At 38.8% G+C, this 18,008-nt stretch overlaps 1 protein-coding gene across 2 annotated transcripts in view; it reads left to right on the top strand.

The window, feature by feature from the left end:
• The window catches only part of SLC25A36 (solute carrier family 25 member 36), a 36,395-nt gene extending 30,428 nt beyond the window's left edge, over nt 1-5,967 (top strand). For both annotated transcript variants that reach the window (XM_025290902.3, XM_006078047.4), the window contains 2 exons: nt 564-853; nt 2,070-5,967. In XM_025290902.3, coding sequence (XP_025146687.1) covers nt 564-853; nt 2,070-2,263 — 484 coding nt within the window. In that variant the 3' untranslated portion in view covers nt 2,264-5,967. The remainder of the gene's footprint in view (nt 1-563; nt 854-2,069) is intronic.
• Nucleotides 5,968-18,008: the final 12,041 nt, after the last annotated feature.

The following is an 18,008-nucleotide window of genomic DNA, read 5'->3' as shown; positions in this document are numbered from 1 at the left end:
AAAGAGACAGCCATTACCTTCAAAGGATCATAGAAAATTTGACTTAAATTCACCCAGTGACTTTTGGGGAGAAATTGGGTGGGCTTGGAAGAATCCCTCAGGTGCACTGAAATTACCTTAATTGTACTTCTTAATATTCTGTTGTCAATGGTGTCTCAGTCATTCTTTTTATGTGTTATTAAATGCTAAAGAAATCTTCTCAACTTAGAACTGCATTTAATATAATGTGAGGGGTTTTTATTTTGTTTTTCTCTTGAGCTGCAGTCATGGTGGATTTTGTTGCTTATTCCTACAATACAAACTTCAATGAAACTGGAGATTCAATGTGTGTTTTGCATTCAGTAAAATAAACTACCATATAAGTTATCTGTCTGATGTGACAGATTTGAGACAAAAGAGTAGGAACTCTAAATTTTTTTAAATTCTCATTTGTACTTCCTCATGAATTAAAGAGGGTTACTCTTGACTAGAGTGGCCTCTTCCTGTATATTGTATTTACTTTATTTAAAAACCTGTACTACTGTATTTATGTTAATAAGATTTTTTTCCTTTTTGCTTTTCAGGAACCGTGGGGAAAAGCGAATGGGTGCTTTCGAGTGTGTCCGTAAAGTGTATCAGACAGATGGACTTAGAGGATTTTATAGGGGCATGTCTGCTTCATATGCTGGCATATCAGAGACTGTTATCCATTTTGTTATATATGAAAGTATTAAGCAAAAACTACTGGAATATAAGATTGCTTCTACAATGGAAAATGAAGAAGAGTCTGTAAAGGAAGCGTCCGATTTTGTGGGAATGATGCTAGCTGCCGCCACCTCAAAAACGTGTGCCACGAGTATAGCATATCCACACGGTAGGAGGACGGGACGGTGTATGTTGTTACTCAGTTGCTCAGTCATGTCCAACTCTTCCCATGACTCTCAGTCATGTCCAGCTCTTCGCATGACTCTCAGTCATTTCCAACTCTTTGTAGCCTGCCAGGCACTGCTTTCCATGGAGTTTCCCAGGCAAGAATACTGTTCAGTTCAGTTCAGTTCAGTCACTCAGTCGTGTCCGACTCTTTGCAACCCCATGAATCGCAGCACACCAGGCCTCCCTGTCCATCACCAACTCCCAGAGTTCACCCAGACTCACGTCCATCGAGTCAGTGATGCCATCCAGCCTGTAGTGGGTTGCAGTTTCCTTCTCTAGGTGATCTTCCCAACCCAGGGATTGAACCCACATCTCCTGCATTGGCAGGAGAATTCTTCACACTGAGCCACCAGGGAAACCCTGAATGTGTATGAGTAAATCCATTAACTCTGAAATATTTTCCTACTTCAGCCAGTGGCCCATTTATTAGAACATTTTACCATTTTACTGAATTATAGTATAACAATACAGTTCATCATAATGGGGTTTAATATGTATGAGTAGCATAAGGCTTTTTTTCCCCCTAAGATTTGTTTATATTTGTTGCTGCATGAGAGCTTTCCTAGTTGTGGCGAGCAGAGGCTACTCACCGTTTTGGTGAGCTCAGGGGCTTTTCATTGCGCTGTCTTCCTTGTTGTGGAGCGCAGGGTCTAGGTGCACATGGCTCAGTAGTTGCAGCATGTGGGCTTAGTTGTTCCTTGGCATGTGGAATCTGCCCTGACCAGGGATCAAACCCATGTCCCCTGCATTGGCAGGCACATTCCTATTCGGTATACCACCAGGCAAGTCCTCTATTCATCTTTGATACCACCTGTATTCTCTCTCCTGTTCTACCTTTTTTTTTTAATCACATCTTTTCTCCCTTTTATCTATATCTAGTATGCAGCAGATACTTTTATTTATTCTGTCTTCTTTCATAGGTTCCATTCAGGAACCTATGAAATTTTATAATTAATATGCGTGATTTTAGCTAGCTAACTTAGGAGTTTGGTGTTGTTAAAATGACTAGTGTCAGTAAGTTACATTTAAAAAAATCACTCCTCGCTTATTCTGAGCTCACGCTTACAGTCTGATAAATGGAATGTGCTCAATATTAGGAGGGTATAAAGATATTATTAACATTTAAATAAAATGACTTTTTTTTCCCCCCTATACAGAAGTTGTAAGAACAAGACTGCGTGAAGAGGGAACAAAGTATAGATCCTTTTTTCAGACATTATCTTTGCTTGTTCAAGAAGAAGGCTATGGGTCTCTTTACCGTGGTCTGACAACTCATCTGGTGAGACAGATTCCAAACACAGCCATTATGATGGCCACCTATGAGTTGGTGGTCTACCTGCTCAATGGATAGCACCGCCAAACTGCTATGCTGTAAAGAGGGAAGACCAAAAGAGAAATTGGACCATGGAGCACCAAAGCCAGCATGGTGGACAGAAGGAAAATAGCGTGGGAACATGGAACTATGCCTAAGTGGAAGTTTGCTTGTAGGAATTAAAGTAATTGTAACCACATTACTTAGTCTTTTTAGTAATGTGGGGGGAAAAAACCGTGGCTGCCTCCAAGAAAAAGCCTTTAGAAGCACTCCTTCCTCAAAATTGCCATTTTCTCTGTCACAGCCACAGGATACTATTGGCATTTTGTTGATTTATGGCAACCAGAGTACAGTGTTTATTCCATGAGCACTTTTCCAGTCTTCTAGACAAAGCCATCTGTAACTATATACTAGAACTATCCAAAGAAAGTATTAACAGTCATTAATTTCTAACATCCGGCTTCTGTATAGTTCCTATGAAATTGGAAAGTAACAATACTAGTATTTACATTTACTTAAGAGGATTTGGCACTGTATTTTAAAGTTAATTGTTTGGTATTAGTAGTCACTGTTTTTGACAAAAGAAGTAGTATCTAAATATTGTGCTTGCTTTTAGTTTTAAAATGTGTTGGTTTCTAATGCTCACAGGTGTGTTATGTCTAGCCCAATGTGAACACTAAAATTGCCCAGTGTATCAACTCAAATGGTAATAGATGAGGACAAAATAAGCCAGCAAAATGTTGATTCTTGGCCATTTTGACAACTTGAGCATGTTCTCTTATCTTGTCTAACCTAATGATACATGAATGAATGCAGTGTCTCTTCAGTGACTTACTAATTATGAAGTTGAATTATCACCCATCATACCTAGGTATCATTTTCTTAAAGTGAAAAAAAATGTACTGCTTCTAGATCTTTCTCTGGTTTCACATTAAGAATTTGAACCTTTGGATTATTTCTGGAAGATCTTCATACATTGCGTTATTTAGTAGAGAAAATGGTAGTTTTCAGCTTTGCCTTTAAAAGGTGTTTTTCTTCTTAAGGCAACATTATAAGTATCCAGGGCAGCATAAACATAGAAGAAGGGCCTCTGTTATCTGATTGAGTGGATAGTGATCCTAATTGACTTATAGTTTTATAAATGAACAAACTACTTTGCATAAGAAATTTATTCCATCCTAATTTCTTGAATGGTAAATCCTAAAATAAAAATGCAAGTTAATTCAGATTAAGTGTATTAACAAGAGATAGCTTTTACATTTTGCTGTTGAGATCAACTGCACCTTTTAATACTGTATTATATGTATGGCCCTTGTGAAGATACTTGCTGTAAGTCTATAATATTAAAGACTTTTGCTTATGGTTGTTGCTATACTGGTGTATGAAGCTTATACCATTAAACTCCAGTGTGGTACTCATTTCAGTATACATGAACTGTACATTGTGTGCAATGGCTTTATCTTAAGAATGACTCTTTGTGAACGCACTTTGTGGCCTTTTGGGAGGTTGGGGGGTGGGGGGTGTGAGTAGGAGAGGATTCCCATGTTAGATTATCTTTTTTAAACATTGGTTAATGTATTAGGCAGAAACAGTATTCATAACATTTTTTTCTGGGATTTAGGTATATTGTTTGGGGGATCTTTAATATAATAAATGTTTTAAGTATTCTTATGTGTACTGCAGTGCCCCTAACATTAAAAAAACGTAGCATGTCATTGCAAGCTTTCTCTGCTGTCACCAGTGAAACGCAGTGCCCTGTTAAATTCCTCCACCTTCTTAACTTCCTTGTAATCAACAGTAACTGGATGTTTTTGAGGTGCTTCGATTGGAATTAGTATTCCAGTCTATTTGGAGACCAAAGGCAAATTCAGTTTCATTACCTTTGGGATTATTCATATCTTTTATGGTGAATTTCAGCTTTGACATTTATTGTGAGAAACATGCCAAAAAAAGAAAGCAGTAATAGGGTTTATAACTTAAATCTGTAGTGAAAGTGTCAGCCTATAGTGTTGTTGATTTTCAGGTGCCGCTTATACTGCCTAATACAGTGCCATTTGCCTTGTGAAGATCTGTAAACATTAGATGTATCGAATGTACAAGACACTCAATAATTTAGTGATCTGAATACCCACAAATGGTTAAGAATGATATGAAAACCAGCAACTAAGGAACATCTTATTTAGTTGTAGCAAATTCATAACAAGTGTCCTTCAAGGATGAACTCATATTCTGTTCTGTTTGTGTTTGTATTGACCTTGACCTTTTAGTGCATTGTGTTCAGCTTTTAAAAGTGAGTACATTTCTGTGTTGGAAGAAAAGGATCTTAGAGTCTCAGACTTTGTTTCTTTGTGCAACAACTGGAAAGGAGCGATGATGTTTAATTGTTTTGTCCCCCCAAAAGTATAATCTGCTGCAGTTTATGACAGAGATAATTTAACAAAATATGTATATATATAAATTGTATATAAAGTCTGTCTGAAACATTTCTTGGGAGGGTTTTTTTTTTTTTTTTTTTTTTTTGGTGTAGACATTTAAAAAGAAAAAGCATTGAAACTTTTATTCTGTGTTTTATTTTCATCTATCAGATAACTTTATTACTGTATAGAAGTAGTCAGCACTCTTCAAATTGATATGTACTTTTATTTGAGAATCTCAGAAAATGGAATTGATCCTTTCAGTTTAAAGCGGTACATACTGAAGAGCATATTCACAGAGCAGCAGATAAAACTCCGGTACTTCTGGCTCACAGAAACAGTTTACTAGATTTCAAAGTGCATATCTGAGAATCACCAACCTGTAATTGTGGGGTACCACACAGTGCTTTTAAATCCAGGGAAAAAAACTGTCACCAAAGCTTGGTTTTCTTTATGTGTGTTACTTTGCAGAACCAATCTTACTAGATGGGACCCACAAGTAATTGATTTTTTTAAACTGACACCAAAAGAGAATATCATTTACATTATTTAACTATGTCTCTATCTCCTAAAACCAAATGCCCATTATGGAATAGCATGGTTATATTAGGACTAGCTGAGTTTGGGTTATTAAGAATAATGAGTGTTTACTCTTTTACTGGAGTATAAATATGTCAGCATTTTTTAGATTTGTTTTAGATCACTGAAAAGATTGATTTGACCTTGAAAGAATTAAGTGCTAGGAATCAATTTATCCTTTAATCTTCCGGCATTGTCTGTGCTGTCTTTTGTTGTTTACATGCTCTTCTGCCCAGACTGTTAGAACTATCAGGACCCCTTTGGGGCTGGTGGATGTAATAGTTCAGCCTTTTTCTCTAGTGTTGATCATGACTTCAACATTCCTAAGAATACAGATATTTCTAAATGATTTAAATTGGAAAGGGATTTTAATTAAAAGTATTTAATACAGTGTACAGACTTTCAGCTTACACAAATCTCTTCTCCATTGTGCCCTTATATTTCTCAATCTATACTCTGCTTTTTATGCTGCTCCTTTTAGAAACTGAAGATTCCTTTTACTCGGTTTTTGTGTTAATAAACATTTTGAATGTGTACCCCTGCATATGTGAACATTTAAATTATGACCTGTCAGTTGTAGCTAAACAACTTCAAAGAGTTGATATTCTTTGACCATTTATGTGAGGTTTGCTATTCTTGCATTCCTGTTATGTGGCTGTAAATTATGTGCATTTACTCTGTATTTATGTTAACTAGCTGAATTTTATTTGAGTTGTTAAAATTCAAAAAATTAAAATATACTTATGAAAATCCAATGTCTCATTTTTTTAGTTTCATATAATGTATCCTAATATTTGGTATGGTAAGAATATAATCATACTTTCTTATGATTATGTGTAGAGCAAAAGTGCATTGCCTTTTTTTTTTTCAATTGTTAGTGTCCTACCTGCTAGACTTAGTGATAGATGTCTCTGGCAATTAAAAGGTCAAGTGATTCCACTCTTAGTTCAGGAAGAAATTTCTAGTTTCATCCTTTGAGAAAACTAAGAATATTAAAAATTAAACTCGAAAAGAGCTGGAAACTTCTTAGAATAGCTGAGTGAATCCACATGTGGTAGATTGAAATACATTTGTAAGTGTTTGTAGTGCCTAGCCACTTTATGTTTTGTCTGTTTTGGTTTTTTTAGATTTTCCCAAATTGTAGCAACCATCAAACTTCACCTAATTCTTTTGGTAAGGAAACCAGGAAAAATTTGCCATGTTCCTTTTCTCAAGTTGCCTAAAGCTGGCATTGTTTGGCCTCCTTACAGTATTCTTTGTGGAAACTGAAATAGTATATAGAGTGAAGATACTGGCAAAATAATGGTTGAAGTTGGTATGACTTAGCTCAAATGTCTCAAGTTTAAATGTTGTGAATGTGTGTTCACTACCAGTTACCAGGAGCTGTGATAGAGGAAGGAATCTGAATTTATGATTTTTTAATATATATTTATTTTAATTGGAGGTTAATTACTTTACAGTATTGGTTTTGCCATACATCAACATGAATCCGCCACAGGTATACACACGTTCCCCATCCCTAACCCCCCTCCCTCCTCCCTCCCTGTACCATCCCTCTGGGTCGTCCCAGTGCACCAGCCCCAAGCATCAGTATCATGCATCGAACCTGGACTGGTGATTCATTTCATATATGATATTATACACGTTTCAATGCCATTCTCCCAAATCATCCCACCCTCTCCCTCTCCCACCAAGTCCAAAAGACTGTTCTATACATCCGTGGCTCTTTTGCTGTTTCATTTACTTGGTTATTATTACCATCTTTCTAAATTCCATATATATGCATTAGTATACTGTATTGGTGTTTTTCTTTCTGGCTTACTTCACTCGGTATAATAGGCTCCGATTTCATCTACCTCATTAGAACTGATTCAAATGTATTCTTTTTAATGGCTGAGTAATACTCCATTGTGTATATGTACCACAGCTTTCTTATCCATTCATTTGCTGATGGACATCTAGGTTGCTTCCATGTCCTGGCTATTATAAGCAGTACTGCAATGAACATTGGGGTACATGTGTCTCTTTCAGTTCTGATTTCTTCAGTGTGTATGCCCAGCAGTGGGATTGCTGTATCATAAGGCTGTTCTATTTCCAGTTTTTAAGCAATCTCCATGCTGTTCTCCATAGTGGCTATACTAGTTTGCATTCCCACCAACAGTGTAAGGGTTCCCTTTTCTCCACACCCTCTCCAGCATTTATTGCTTGTAGACTTTTGGATCGCAGCCATTCTGACTGGCGTGAAATGGTACCTCATAGTGGTTTTGATTTGCATTTCTCTTATAATGAGTGATGTTGGGCATCTTTTCATGTGTTTGTTAGCCATCTGTATGTCTTCTTTGGAGAAATGTCTATTTAGTTCTTAGGCCTATTTTTTGGTTGGGTTTATTTTTCTGGAATTGAGCTGCAGGAGTTGCTTGTATATTTTTAGGATTAGTTGTCAGTTGCTTCATTTGCTATTATTTTCTCCCATTCTGAAGGCTGTCTTGTCACCTTGCTTATAGTTTCTTTTGCTGTGCAGAAGCTTTTAAGTTTAAGTCCCATGTGTTTATTTTTGCTTTTATTTCTAATATTCTGGGAGGTGGGTCATAGAGGATCCTGCTGTGATGTATGTCAGAGAGTGTTTTGCCTATGTTCTCCTCTAGGAGTTTTATAGTTTCTGGTCTTAAATTTAGATCTTTAATCCATTTTAGGTATATTTTTGTGTATGGTGTTAGAAAGTGTTCTAGTTTCATTCTTTTACAAGTGGTTGACCAGTTTTCCCAGCACCACTTGTTAAAGAGATTGTCTTTAATCCATTGTATATTCTTACCTCTTTTGTCAAAGATAAGGTGTCCATAGGTGCGTGGGTTTATCTCGGGGCTTTCTATTTTGTTTCATTGATCGATATTTCTGTCTTTGTGGCAGTACCATACTGTCTTGATGACTGTGGCTTTGTAGTAGAGCCTGAAGTCAGGCAGGTTGATTCCTCCAGTTCCATTCTTTCTCAAGATTGCTTTGGCTATTCGAGGTTTTTTGTATTTCCATATAAATTGTGAAATTATTTGTTCTAGCTCTGTGAAAAATACCGTTGGTAGCTTGATAGGGATTGCATTGAATCTATAGATTGCTTTGGGTAGTATACTCATTTTCACTATATTGTTTCTTCCAATCCATGAACATGGTATATTTCTCCATCTATTAGTGTCCTCTTTGATTTCTTTCACCAGTGTTTTATAGTTTTCTATATATAGGTCTTTAGTTTCTTTAGGTAGATATATTCCCAAGTATTTTATTCTTTTCATTGCAATGGTGAATGGAATTTTTCCTTAATTTCTCTTTCTGTTTTCTCATTATTAGTGTATAGGAATGCAAGGGATTTCTGTGTATTAATTTTATATCCTGCAACTTTACTGTATTCATTGATTAGTAATTTTCTGGTGGAGTCTTGAGGGTTTTCTATGTTGAGGATCATGGCATCTGCAAACAATGAGAGTTTTACTTCTTTTCCAATTTGGATTCCTTTTATTTCTTTTTCTGCTCTGATTGCTGTGGCCAAAACTTCCAAAACTATATTGAATAGTAGTGGTGAAAGTGGGCACCCTTGTCTTGATCCTGACTTTAGGGGAAATGCTTTCAATTTTTCACCATTGAAGATAATGTTTGCTGTGGGTTTGTCATATATATCTTTTATTATGTTGAGGTATGTTCCTTCTATTCCTGCTTTCTGGAGAGTTTTTATCATAAATGGATGCTGAATTTTGTCAAAGGCTTTCTTTGCATCTATTGATATGATCATATGGCTTTTATTTTTCAATTTGTTAATGTGGTGTATTACATTGATTGATTTGTGGATATTGAAGAATCCTTGCATCCCTGGGATAAAGCCCACTTGGTCATGGTGAATGATCTTTTTAATGTGTTGTTCGATTCTGATTGCTAGAATTTGGTTAAGGATTTTTGCATCTATGTTTATCAGTGATACTGGCCTGTAGTTTTCTTTTTTTGTGGCATCTTTGTCAGGTTTTGGTATTAGGGTGATGGTGGCCTCATAGAATGAGTTTGGAAGTTTACCTTCCTCTACAATTTTCTGGAAGAGTTTGAGCAGGATAGGTGTTAGCTCTTCTCTAAATTTTTGGTAGAATTCAGCTGTGAAGCCGTCTGGACCTGGGCTTTTGTTTGCTGGAAGATTTTTTATTACAGTTTCAATTTCCGTGCTTGTGATGGGTCTGTTAAGATTTTTTATTGCTTCTTGGTTCAGTTTTGGAAAGTTGTACTTTTCTAAGAATTTGTCCATTTCTTCCACGTTGTCCATTTTATTGGCATGTAATTGCTGATAGTCTCCAATCCCAAAGAAAGGCAATGCCAAAGAATGCTCAAACTACCGCACAATTGCACTCATCTCACATGCTAGTAAAGTAATGCTCAAAATTCTCCAAGCTAGGCTTCAGCAATATGTGAACCATGAACTTCCTGATGTTCAAGCTGGTTTTAGAAAAGGCAGAGGAACCAGGGATCAAATTGCCAACATCTGCTGGATCATGGAAAAAGCCAGAGAGTTCCAGAAAAACATCTATTTCTGCTTTATTGACTATGCCAAAGCCTTTGACTGTGTGGATCACAATCAACTGTGGAAAATTCTTCAAGAGATGGGACTACCAGACCACCTGATCTGCCTCTTGAGAAATTTGTATGCAGGTCAGGAAGCAACAGAACTGGACATGGAACAACAGACTGGTTCCAAATAGGAAAAGGAGTACGTCAAGCCTGTATATTGTCACCCTGCTTATTTAACTTATATGCAGAGTACATCATGAGAAACGCTGACTGGAAGAAACACAAGCTGGAATCAAGATTGCTGGGAGAAATATTAATCACCTCAGATATGCAGATGACACCACCCTTATGGCAGAAAGTGAAGAGGAACTCAAAAGCCTCTTAATGAAAGTGAAAGTGGAGAGTGAAAAAGTTGGCTTAAAGCTCAACATTCAGAAAACGAAGATCATGGCATCTGGCCCCATCACTTCATGGGAAATAGATGGGGAAACAGTGGAAACAGTGTCAGACTTTATTTTGGGGGGCTCCAAAATCACTACAGATGGTGACTGCAACCATGAAATTAAAAGACGCTTACTCCTTGGAAGGAAAGTTATGACCAACCTAGATAGCATATTCAAAAGCAGAGACATTACTTTGCCAACAAAGGTTCGTCTAGTCAAGACTATGGTTTTCCCAGTGGTCATGTATGGATGTGAGAGTTGGACTGTGAAGAAGGCTGAGCGCCGAAGAATTGATGCCTTTGAACTGTGGTGTTGGAGAAGACTCTTGGGAGTTCCTTGGACTGCAAGGAAATCCAACCAGTCCATTCTGAAGGAGATCAGCCTTGGGATTTCTTTGGAAGGAATGATGCTAAAGCTGAAACTCCAGTACTTTGGCCACCTCATGCGAAGAGTTGACTCATTGGAAAAGACTCTGATGCTGGAAGGGATTGGGGGCAGGAGGAGAAGAGGACAACAGAGGATGAGATGGCTGAATGGCATCACTGACTCGATGGACGTGAGTCTGGGTGAACTCCAGGAGTTGGTGATGGACAGGGAGGCCTGGTGTGCTGTGATTCATGGGGTCGCAAAGAGTCGGACACGACTGAGCGACTGAACTGAACTGAACTGAACTGAAGTCTCTTATGATCCTTTGTATTTCTGTGTTGTCTGTTGTGATCTCTCCATTTTCATTTCTAATTTTATTGATTTGATTTTTCTCCCTTTGTTTCTTGATGAGTCTGGCTAATGGTTTGTCAATTTTATTTATCCTTTCAAAGAACCAGCTTTTGGCTTTGTTGATTTTTACTATGGTCTCTTGTTTCTTTTGCATTTATTTCTGCCCTAATTTTTAAGATTCCTTTCCCTCTACTAACCCTGGGGTTCATTTCTTCCTTTTATAGTGGCTTTAGGTGTAGAGTTAGGTTATTTATTTGACTTTTTTCTTGTTTCTTGAGGTATGCCTGTATTGCTATGAACTTTCCCCTTAGCACTGCTTTTACAGTGTCCCACAGGTTTGGGGTTGTTTTGTTTTCATTTTCATTCATTTCTATGCATATTTTGATTTCTTTTTTTATTTTTTCTGTGATTTGTTGGTTATTCAGCAGCGTGTTGTTCAGCCTCCATATGTTGGAATTTTTAATAGTTTTTCTCCTGTAATTGAGATCTAATCTTACTGCATTGTGGTCAGAAAAGATGCTTAGAATTATTTCCGTTTTTTTAAATTTACCAAGGCTAGATTTATGGCCCAGGATGTGATCTATCCTGGAGAAGGTTCCGTGTGCGCTTGAGAAAAAGGTGAAATTCATTGTTTGGGGGTGAAATGTCCTATAGATATCAATTAGGTCTAACTGGTCCATTGTATCATTTAAAGTTTGTGTTTCCTTGTTAATTTTCCATTTAGTTGATCTATCCATAGGTGTGAGTGGGGTATTAAAGTCTCCCACTATTACTGTTATTGTTAATTTCCCCTTTCATACTTGTTATCATTTGTCTTACATATTGCGGTGCTCCTATGTTGGGTGCATATATATTTATAATTGTTATATCTTCTTCTTGGATTGATCCTTTGAGAATTATGTAGTGTCCTTCTTTGTCTCTTTTCACAGCCTTTGTTTTAAAATCTATTTTATCTGATATGAGTATTGCTACTCCTGCTTTCTTTTGGTCTCTATTTGTGTGGAATATCTTTTTCCAGCCCTTCACTTTCAGTCTGTATGTGTCCCCTGTTTTGAGATGGGTCTCTTGTAGACAATATATATAGGGGTCTTGTTTTTGTATCCATTCAGCCAGTCTTTGTCTTTTGGTTGGGGCATTCAACCCATTTATTTTTAAGATAATTATTGATAAGTATGATCCCGTTGCCATTTACTTTATTGTTTTGGGTTTGAGTTTATACACCCTTTTTGTGTTTCCTGTCTAGAGAAGATCTTTAGCATTTGTTGGAGAGCTGGTTTGGTGGTGCTGAATTCTCTAAGCTTTTGCTTGTCTGTAAAGCTTTTGATTTCTCCTTCATATTTGAATGAGATCCTTGCTGGGTGCAGTAATCTGGGCTGTAGGTTATTTTCTTTCATCACTTTAAGTATGTCTTGCCATTCCCTCCTGGCCTGAAGAGTCTATTGAAAGATCAGCTGTTATCCTTATGGGAATCCCCTTGTGTGTTAGTTGTTGTTTTTCCCTTGCTGCTTTTAATATTTGTTCTTTGTGTTTGATCTTTGTTAATTTGATTAATATGTGTCTTGGGGTGTTTTGCCGTGGGTTTATCCTGTTTGGGACTCTCTGGGTTTCTTGGACTTGGGTGATTACTTCCTTCACCATTTTAGGGAAGTTTTCAACTATTATCTCCTCAAGTATTTTCTCATGGTCTTTCTTTTTGTCTTCTTGGACTCCTATGATTCGAATGTTGGCGCGTTTAACACTGTCCTGGAGGTCTCTGAGATTGTCCTCATTTCTTTCAATTCATTTTTCTTTTTTCCTCTCTGATTCATTTATTTCTACCATTCTGTCTTCTACTTCACTAATCCTATCTTCTGCCTCTGTTATTCTACTATTTGTTGCCTCCAGAGGGTTTTTGATCTCATTTATTGCATTATTCATTATATATTGACTCTTTTTAATTTCTTCTAGGTCCTTGTTAAACCTTTTTTGCATCATCTCAATCCTTGTCTCCAGGCTATTTATCTGTGATTCCATTTTGTTTCCAAGATTTTGGATCATTTTCACTATCATTATTTGGAATTCTTTTCAGGTAGATTCCCTATCTCTTCCTCTTTTGTTTGTTTTGGTGGGCATTTATCCTGTTCCTTTATCTGCTGGGTATTCCTCTGTCTCTTCATCTTGTTTATATTGCTGAGTTTGGAGTGGCCTTTCTGTATTCTGGCAGTTTGTGGAGTTCTCTTTATTGTGGAATTTCCCCACTGTGGGTGGGGTTGGACAGGTGGCTTGTCAAGGTTTCCTGGTTAGGGAAGCTTGTTTCGGTGTTCTGGTGGGTGGAGCTGGATTTCTTCTCTCTGGAGTGCAATGAAGTGTCCAGTAATGAGTTGTGAGATGTCAATGGGTTTGGAGTAACTTTGGGCAGCCTGTATATTGAAACTTAGGGCTGTGTTCCTGTGTTGCTGGAGAATTTGCATGGTATGTCTTGCTCTGGAACTTGTTGGCCCTTGGGTGGTGCTTGGTTTCAGTGTCGGTATGGAGGCGTTTGATGAGCTCCTGTCGATTAATGTTCCCTGGAGTCAGGAGTTCTCTGGTGTTCTCAGGATTTGGACTTAAGCCTCTTGCTTCTGGTTTTCAGTCTTATTTTTACAGTAGTCTCCAGACTTCTCCTTCTATACAACACTGTTGATAAAACATCTAGGTTAAAGATGAAAAGTTTCTCCACAGTGAGGGACACACAGAGAGGTTCACAGAGTTACATGGTGAAGAGGGAGGTGGGAGTTAGAGGTGACTCGAATGAGATGAGGTGGAATCAAAAGAGGAGAGAGCAAGCTAGCCAGTAATCACTTCCTTATGTGCACTCCACAGTCTGGACCGCTCAGAGATGTTCGCAGAGTTATACAGAGGAGAGGGAGGAAGGAGACAGAAGTGGCCAGGAGGATAAAAGGGGGGAATCAAAAGGAGAGAGACAGATCCAGCCAGTAATCAGTTCTCTAAGTGTTCTCCACCGTCTGGAACACACAGAGATTCACAGAGTTGGGTAGAGAAGAGAAGTGGGAGGGAGGAGACAGAGGCGACCTGGTGGAGAAAAAGGAGAGTCCAAAGGGGGAGAGAGCAGTCAAGCCAGTAATCTCGCTCCCAAGTAAAAATGGGTACTGAAGATCGGGTTCTTAAAGGTACAAAATTGATAACAAATACCAAAAAGCAAAGATTAAAAATCTAGAGTAGAGGTTGGATTTTCAAAAATACAATATTAAAGAAAAGGAAAAAAAGGGGGGGGGGGGGAAGAAAAGGGAAAAAAAAGGAAAGAAAAACCAAAGTCACAAAAATTATATTAAATATATATATATGAAGTTTGCTTTAAAAAATAGGGTCTTTTTTTGCAAAGTAATAGGTTATAAAAATGAAAATTAAAGGAGTAATAGAGGACTTTAAAAAAATTTTTTTAATTAAAACAAAAAAAAAGAATGATCGTAAAAATAGTAAAAATATATCTAGGACTTTCTCTGGTGGTGTGGGCAGTGTGGGGTCATTTAATTTTCAGATAGTTCCTTGGTCCGGCTTACATTTCTCAAGATCTATAGGCCCCTTCCTATGTCAGTTCAGTTCAGTCGCTCAGTCGTGTCTGACTCTTTGCGACCCCATGAATCGCAGCATGCCAGGGCTCCGTGTCCGTCACCAACTCCCGGAGTTCACTCAGACTCACACCCATCGAGTCAGTGATGCCACCCAGCCATCTCATCCAATGTCATCCCCTTCTCCTCCTGCCCCCAATCCCTCCCAGCATCAGAGTCTTTTCCAATGAGTCAACTCTTTGTATGAGGGGGCCAAAGTACTGGAGTTTCAGCTTTAACATCATTCCTTCCAAAAAAATCCCAGGGCTGATCTCCTTCAGAATGGACTGTTTGGATTTCCTTGCAGTCCAAGGGACTCTCAAGAGTCTTCTCCAACACCACAGTTCAAAGGCATCAATTCTTGGGCGCTCAGCCTTCTTCACAGTCCAACTCTCGCATCCATACATGACCACAGGAAAAACCATAGCCTTGACTAGATGAACCTTTGTTGGCAAAGTAATGTCTCTGCTTTTGAATATGCTATCTAGGTTGGTCATAACTTTCCTTCCAAGGAGTAAGCGTCTTTTAATTTCATGGCGGCAGTCACCATCTGTAGTGATTTTGGAGCCCAAAAGAATAAAGTCTGACACTGTTTCCACTCGGTACTAACTACAGGTTTTAATCTATTGCACCTGTCACTTCCAAGGCGGTTCCCTCTGTTTTAGCTTCTTTTGTTTGCTGGTCTCTTCAGTGTCTGATTTCCACCCTAACACAGAGGGGGCAGTGGTGGACACTTTTTTTAGGCTCACTTGTTCAGTTGCACTGTGGGGAGGGAGGGACGCTGCAAATAAATGATACTGGCGTGTGCTTGCAGTGTCTCAGCCACACTGGGCCTGCCCTCGCTCATGGTGTGTATGCCCTCCCTGCCCACACTGCTCAGGCTCTAGGTTGCTCTGCCAGGAACCGTCCGAGGCCGGCCCTGGGCTGCCTGCACCTCCCAGGTCTAAGCCACTCAGATTCAGGCACTCAGGTAGTCCTCAGAGGTGCAGACTCGGTTGGGCCTGCGTTTTGTGCCCTTCCCAGGTCCGAGCAGCTCAGGTGATGAGGTGTTTGGCCAGCGCGGTCGCTGCGACTTATTGCCTTTCCCATCCCTGCCGCTCGGTTTTCTGGATATACAACCGGCGCACCTTCTCAGGCGGTTGTTGACCATCCAGAACCCCAAGAAGTCTTAGTTAGCAAAGAAGCCTGCTTGCAGTTTTGTAGATAATGTCTCTCTGGGGCTGTGACTGCCCCCTTCTGGCTCTGGCTGCCTGTCACTGGAGGGGGATGGTCTGCAGCCAGCTATCTCTGTTCAGCCCTTTGTTCTGTGCGCGGGCCTGGAGGTATCTTATGTTAGGGCTTTTCGCGTGGTAGCTATCCCACAGTCTGGTTTGCTAGCCCAAGTTAATTCGCTCAGATTGCCCTTGGGGCATTCAGGCTCGGTCCTTACTCTAAGCAATGCAGCCCGCGCCTCCCTGCCCAGGCCCCACTTGCTAGTAGCGGGTACAGGCGTCTGCGCTGCTTCTCCACTAGGGGAATTACCGTTGGGCTCGTAATCTGTGGGTTTTAATTATTTATTTATCTTTCCTCCCTGTTATGTTGCCCTCTGTGCTTCCAAGGCTCGCCACAGACCCGGCAGTGAGAGTGTTTCCTGGTGTTTGGAAACCTCTCTTTTTAAGACTCCCTTCCAGGGACGGAGCTACATCCCTACCTCTTTTGTCTCTTTTTTTGTCTTTTATATTTTTTCTTACCTCCTTTCGAAGACAATGGGCTGCTTTTCTGGGTGGCTGATGTCCTCTGCCGGCATTCAGAAGTTGTTTTGTGGAATTTACTCAGCGTTTAAATGTTCTTTTGATGAATTTGTGGGGGAGAAAGTTGTCTCCCCGTCCTATTCCTCCGCCATCTTAGGACTGCCTCCCTGAATTTATGATTTCTTAAGGTATGACATCTGTACAGCTGATAAAACTCAGGCAAGCAAGCAAAGTGTAGTTCAGTGGTTTCCTTTGTTTTCTTAATTTTTGCATTGCACAGACCAGATGACGACCTTTATATATGGTGTCAACTCGGTAAATTTGTCAATTGCTGTGTTTATATAGTAATTTCCCAACAGCCTATACATTGGGTGAATAAACATCTGGTATTCAAGGGCTTGTTAGCTACAGTGTTAGTCGCTACACTAGGTTATTCATCAGCACTTCAGATGACACTGAAATGATGTTTTAAAAAACTGTAAAGATAGATGGGGATTGGCTTAGGATGAAACATTGGGGAGTAATGAGAAATGGAGCTCAGTTTGTAAATTGGAAGAACATGGACTGTCCGAAGCTGATCTACATAGAGCTTGGATTACATCCTGAGGCTATTGGAGAAACAATGAATTTTTTTCTCGCCAAAACATGTGACGACAGAAAGACTTAATAAACATGAAGTTAAATTTGTCTTAGATGGGCTGCCTTCAGTTATACTACCTGTGAACCTCAGGGGTGTCCTGTGTTCTCTTAAGTGTGGCAATTAGTTCTCTTAGAAAAATCTGGAAATGTTACCTGGAAAAAAAAGTCTTTTACCCAGACTTTGAAACAAAGATGGAAATTTGACAGACTGATACAGGGAGGGGTGTTACTTGAAGAAAAGATCAAAGTGTTCTAGGCCCATTAGGAGAAACAGCGCCTTTTATTCTTTTCCTGGAAATTAACTCAAAAGTAACTATAACTGATCTGGCATTTTGAAACAAGCGGTAGACTCAGGATTCTAAACCTAGTCTAATTCAAAGGGGCTCATCACATCCAGTACAATGAAATTTAGTGCTGTGGACCCTTGTTTTATCCCTTAAAAGCACCTTATAATCCCTTCTTGAGTCTTATTATCGAGAATAAATAGCCCATTTTCAACTGCTACTTCTGACATAGCTTTCAAGATGAAACCAATAAAGTTAATCAAAGTTATGTGAACTACATGTTTTAGTGGCCCAGATTATTTTATCTATATCTTCCTAAACTATATACTGATTTTGTGTTTTTGTTTCCATGCCCCCGATAAGTATGCTAGAGCAACTGGACAATAATATGAATAAAAATGAACAGTTACTTAACTGTACACAAAAGATGGATTTTGGTCTTAAAGATTAAAATTGTAAACCTAGAGAAAATATCTTTGCAACCTTGAAGTAGACAAGGTAGTTAAACCAAAAATGGCACTAACCATTAAAAGCAAACATCAGAATTTTAAAAATACAATAAAAAATGCAGGTGTAGACAAAGTAAGTCACAGTTTATCTGGTAGGACATTAATAAGAAAAGACAACTTAACCTGATTAACAAATAACTGGGTTGACCAAAAGTTTCACTGGGGTTTTTCCTTTTTGGCCAACTGAATAGAACCAAGAAAGAACACTACAGTGCACCCAGTATGATGACAAGTAGATGCCATACCAAGGATGTACAAATAACTGGGACTCATACATTGCTGTTTAGAGTGTAAGATGATACACCTACTTTGGAGAAGTTCTATTTCTAGGAAAATTTAAAACTAT

The sequence above is a fragment of the Bubalus bubalis genome, chromosome 1 (assembly GCF_019923935.1).
Source record: "Bubalus bubalis isolate 160015118507 breed Murrah chromosome 1, NDDB_SH_1, whole genome shotgun sequence".
NCBI classification, from domain to species: domain Eukaryota; kingdom Metazoa; phylum Chordata; class Mammalia; order Artiodactyla; family Bovidae; genus Bubalus; species Bubalus bubalis.
Note: the sequence above shows the minus strand (reverse complement) of the source record. Positions and strands in the feature narration are given on the sequence as shown.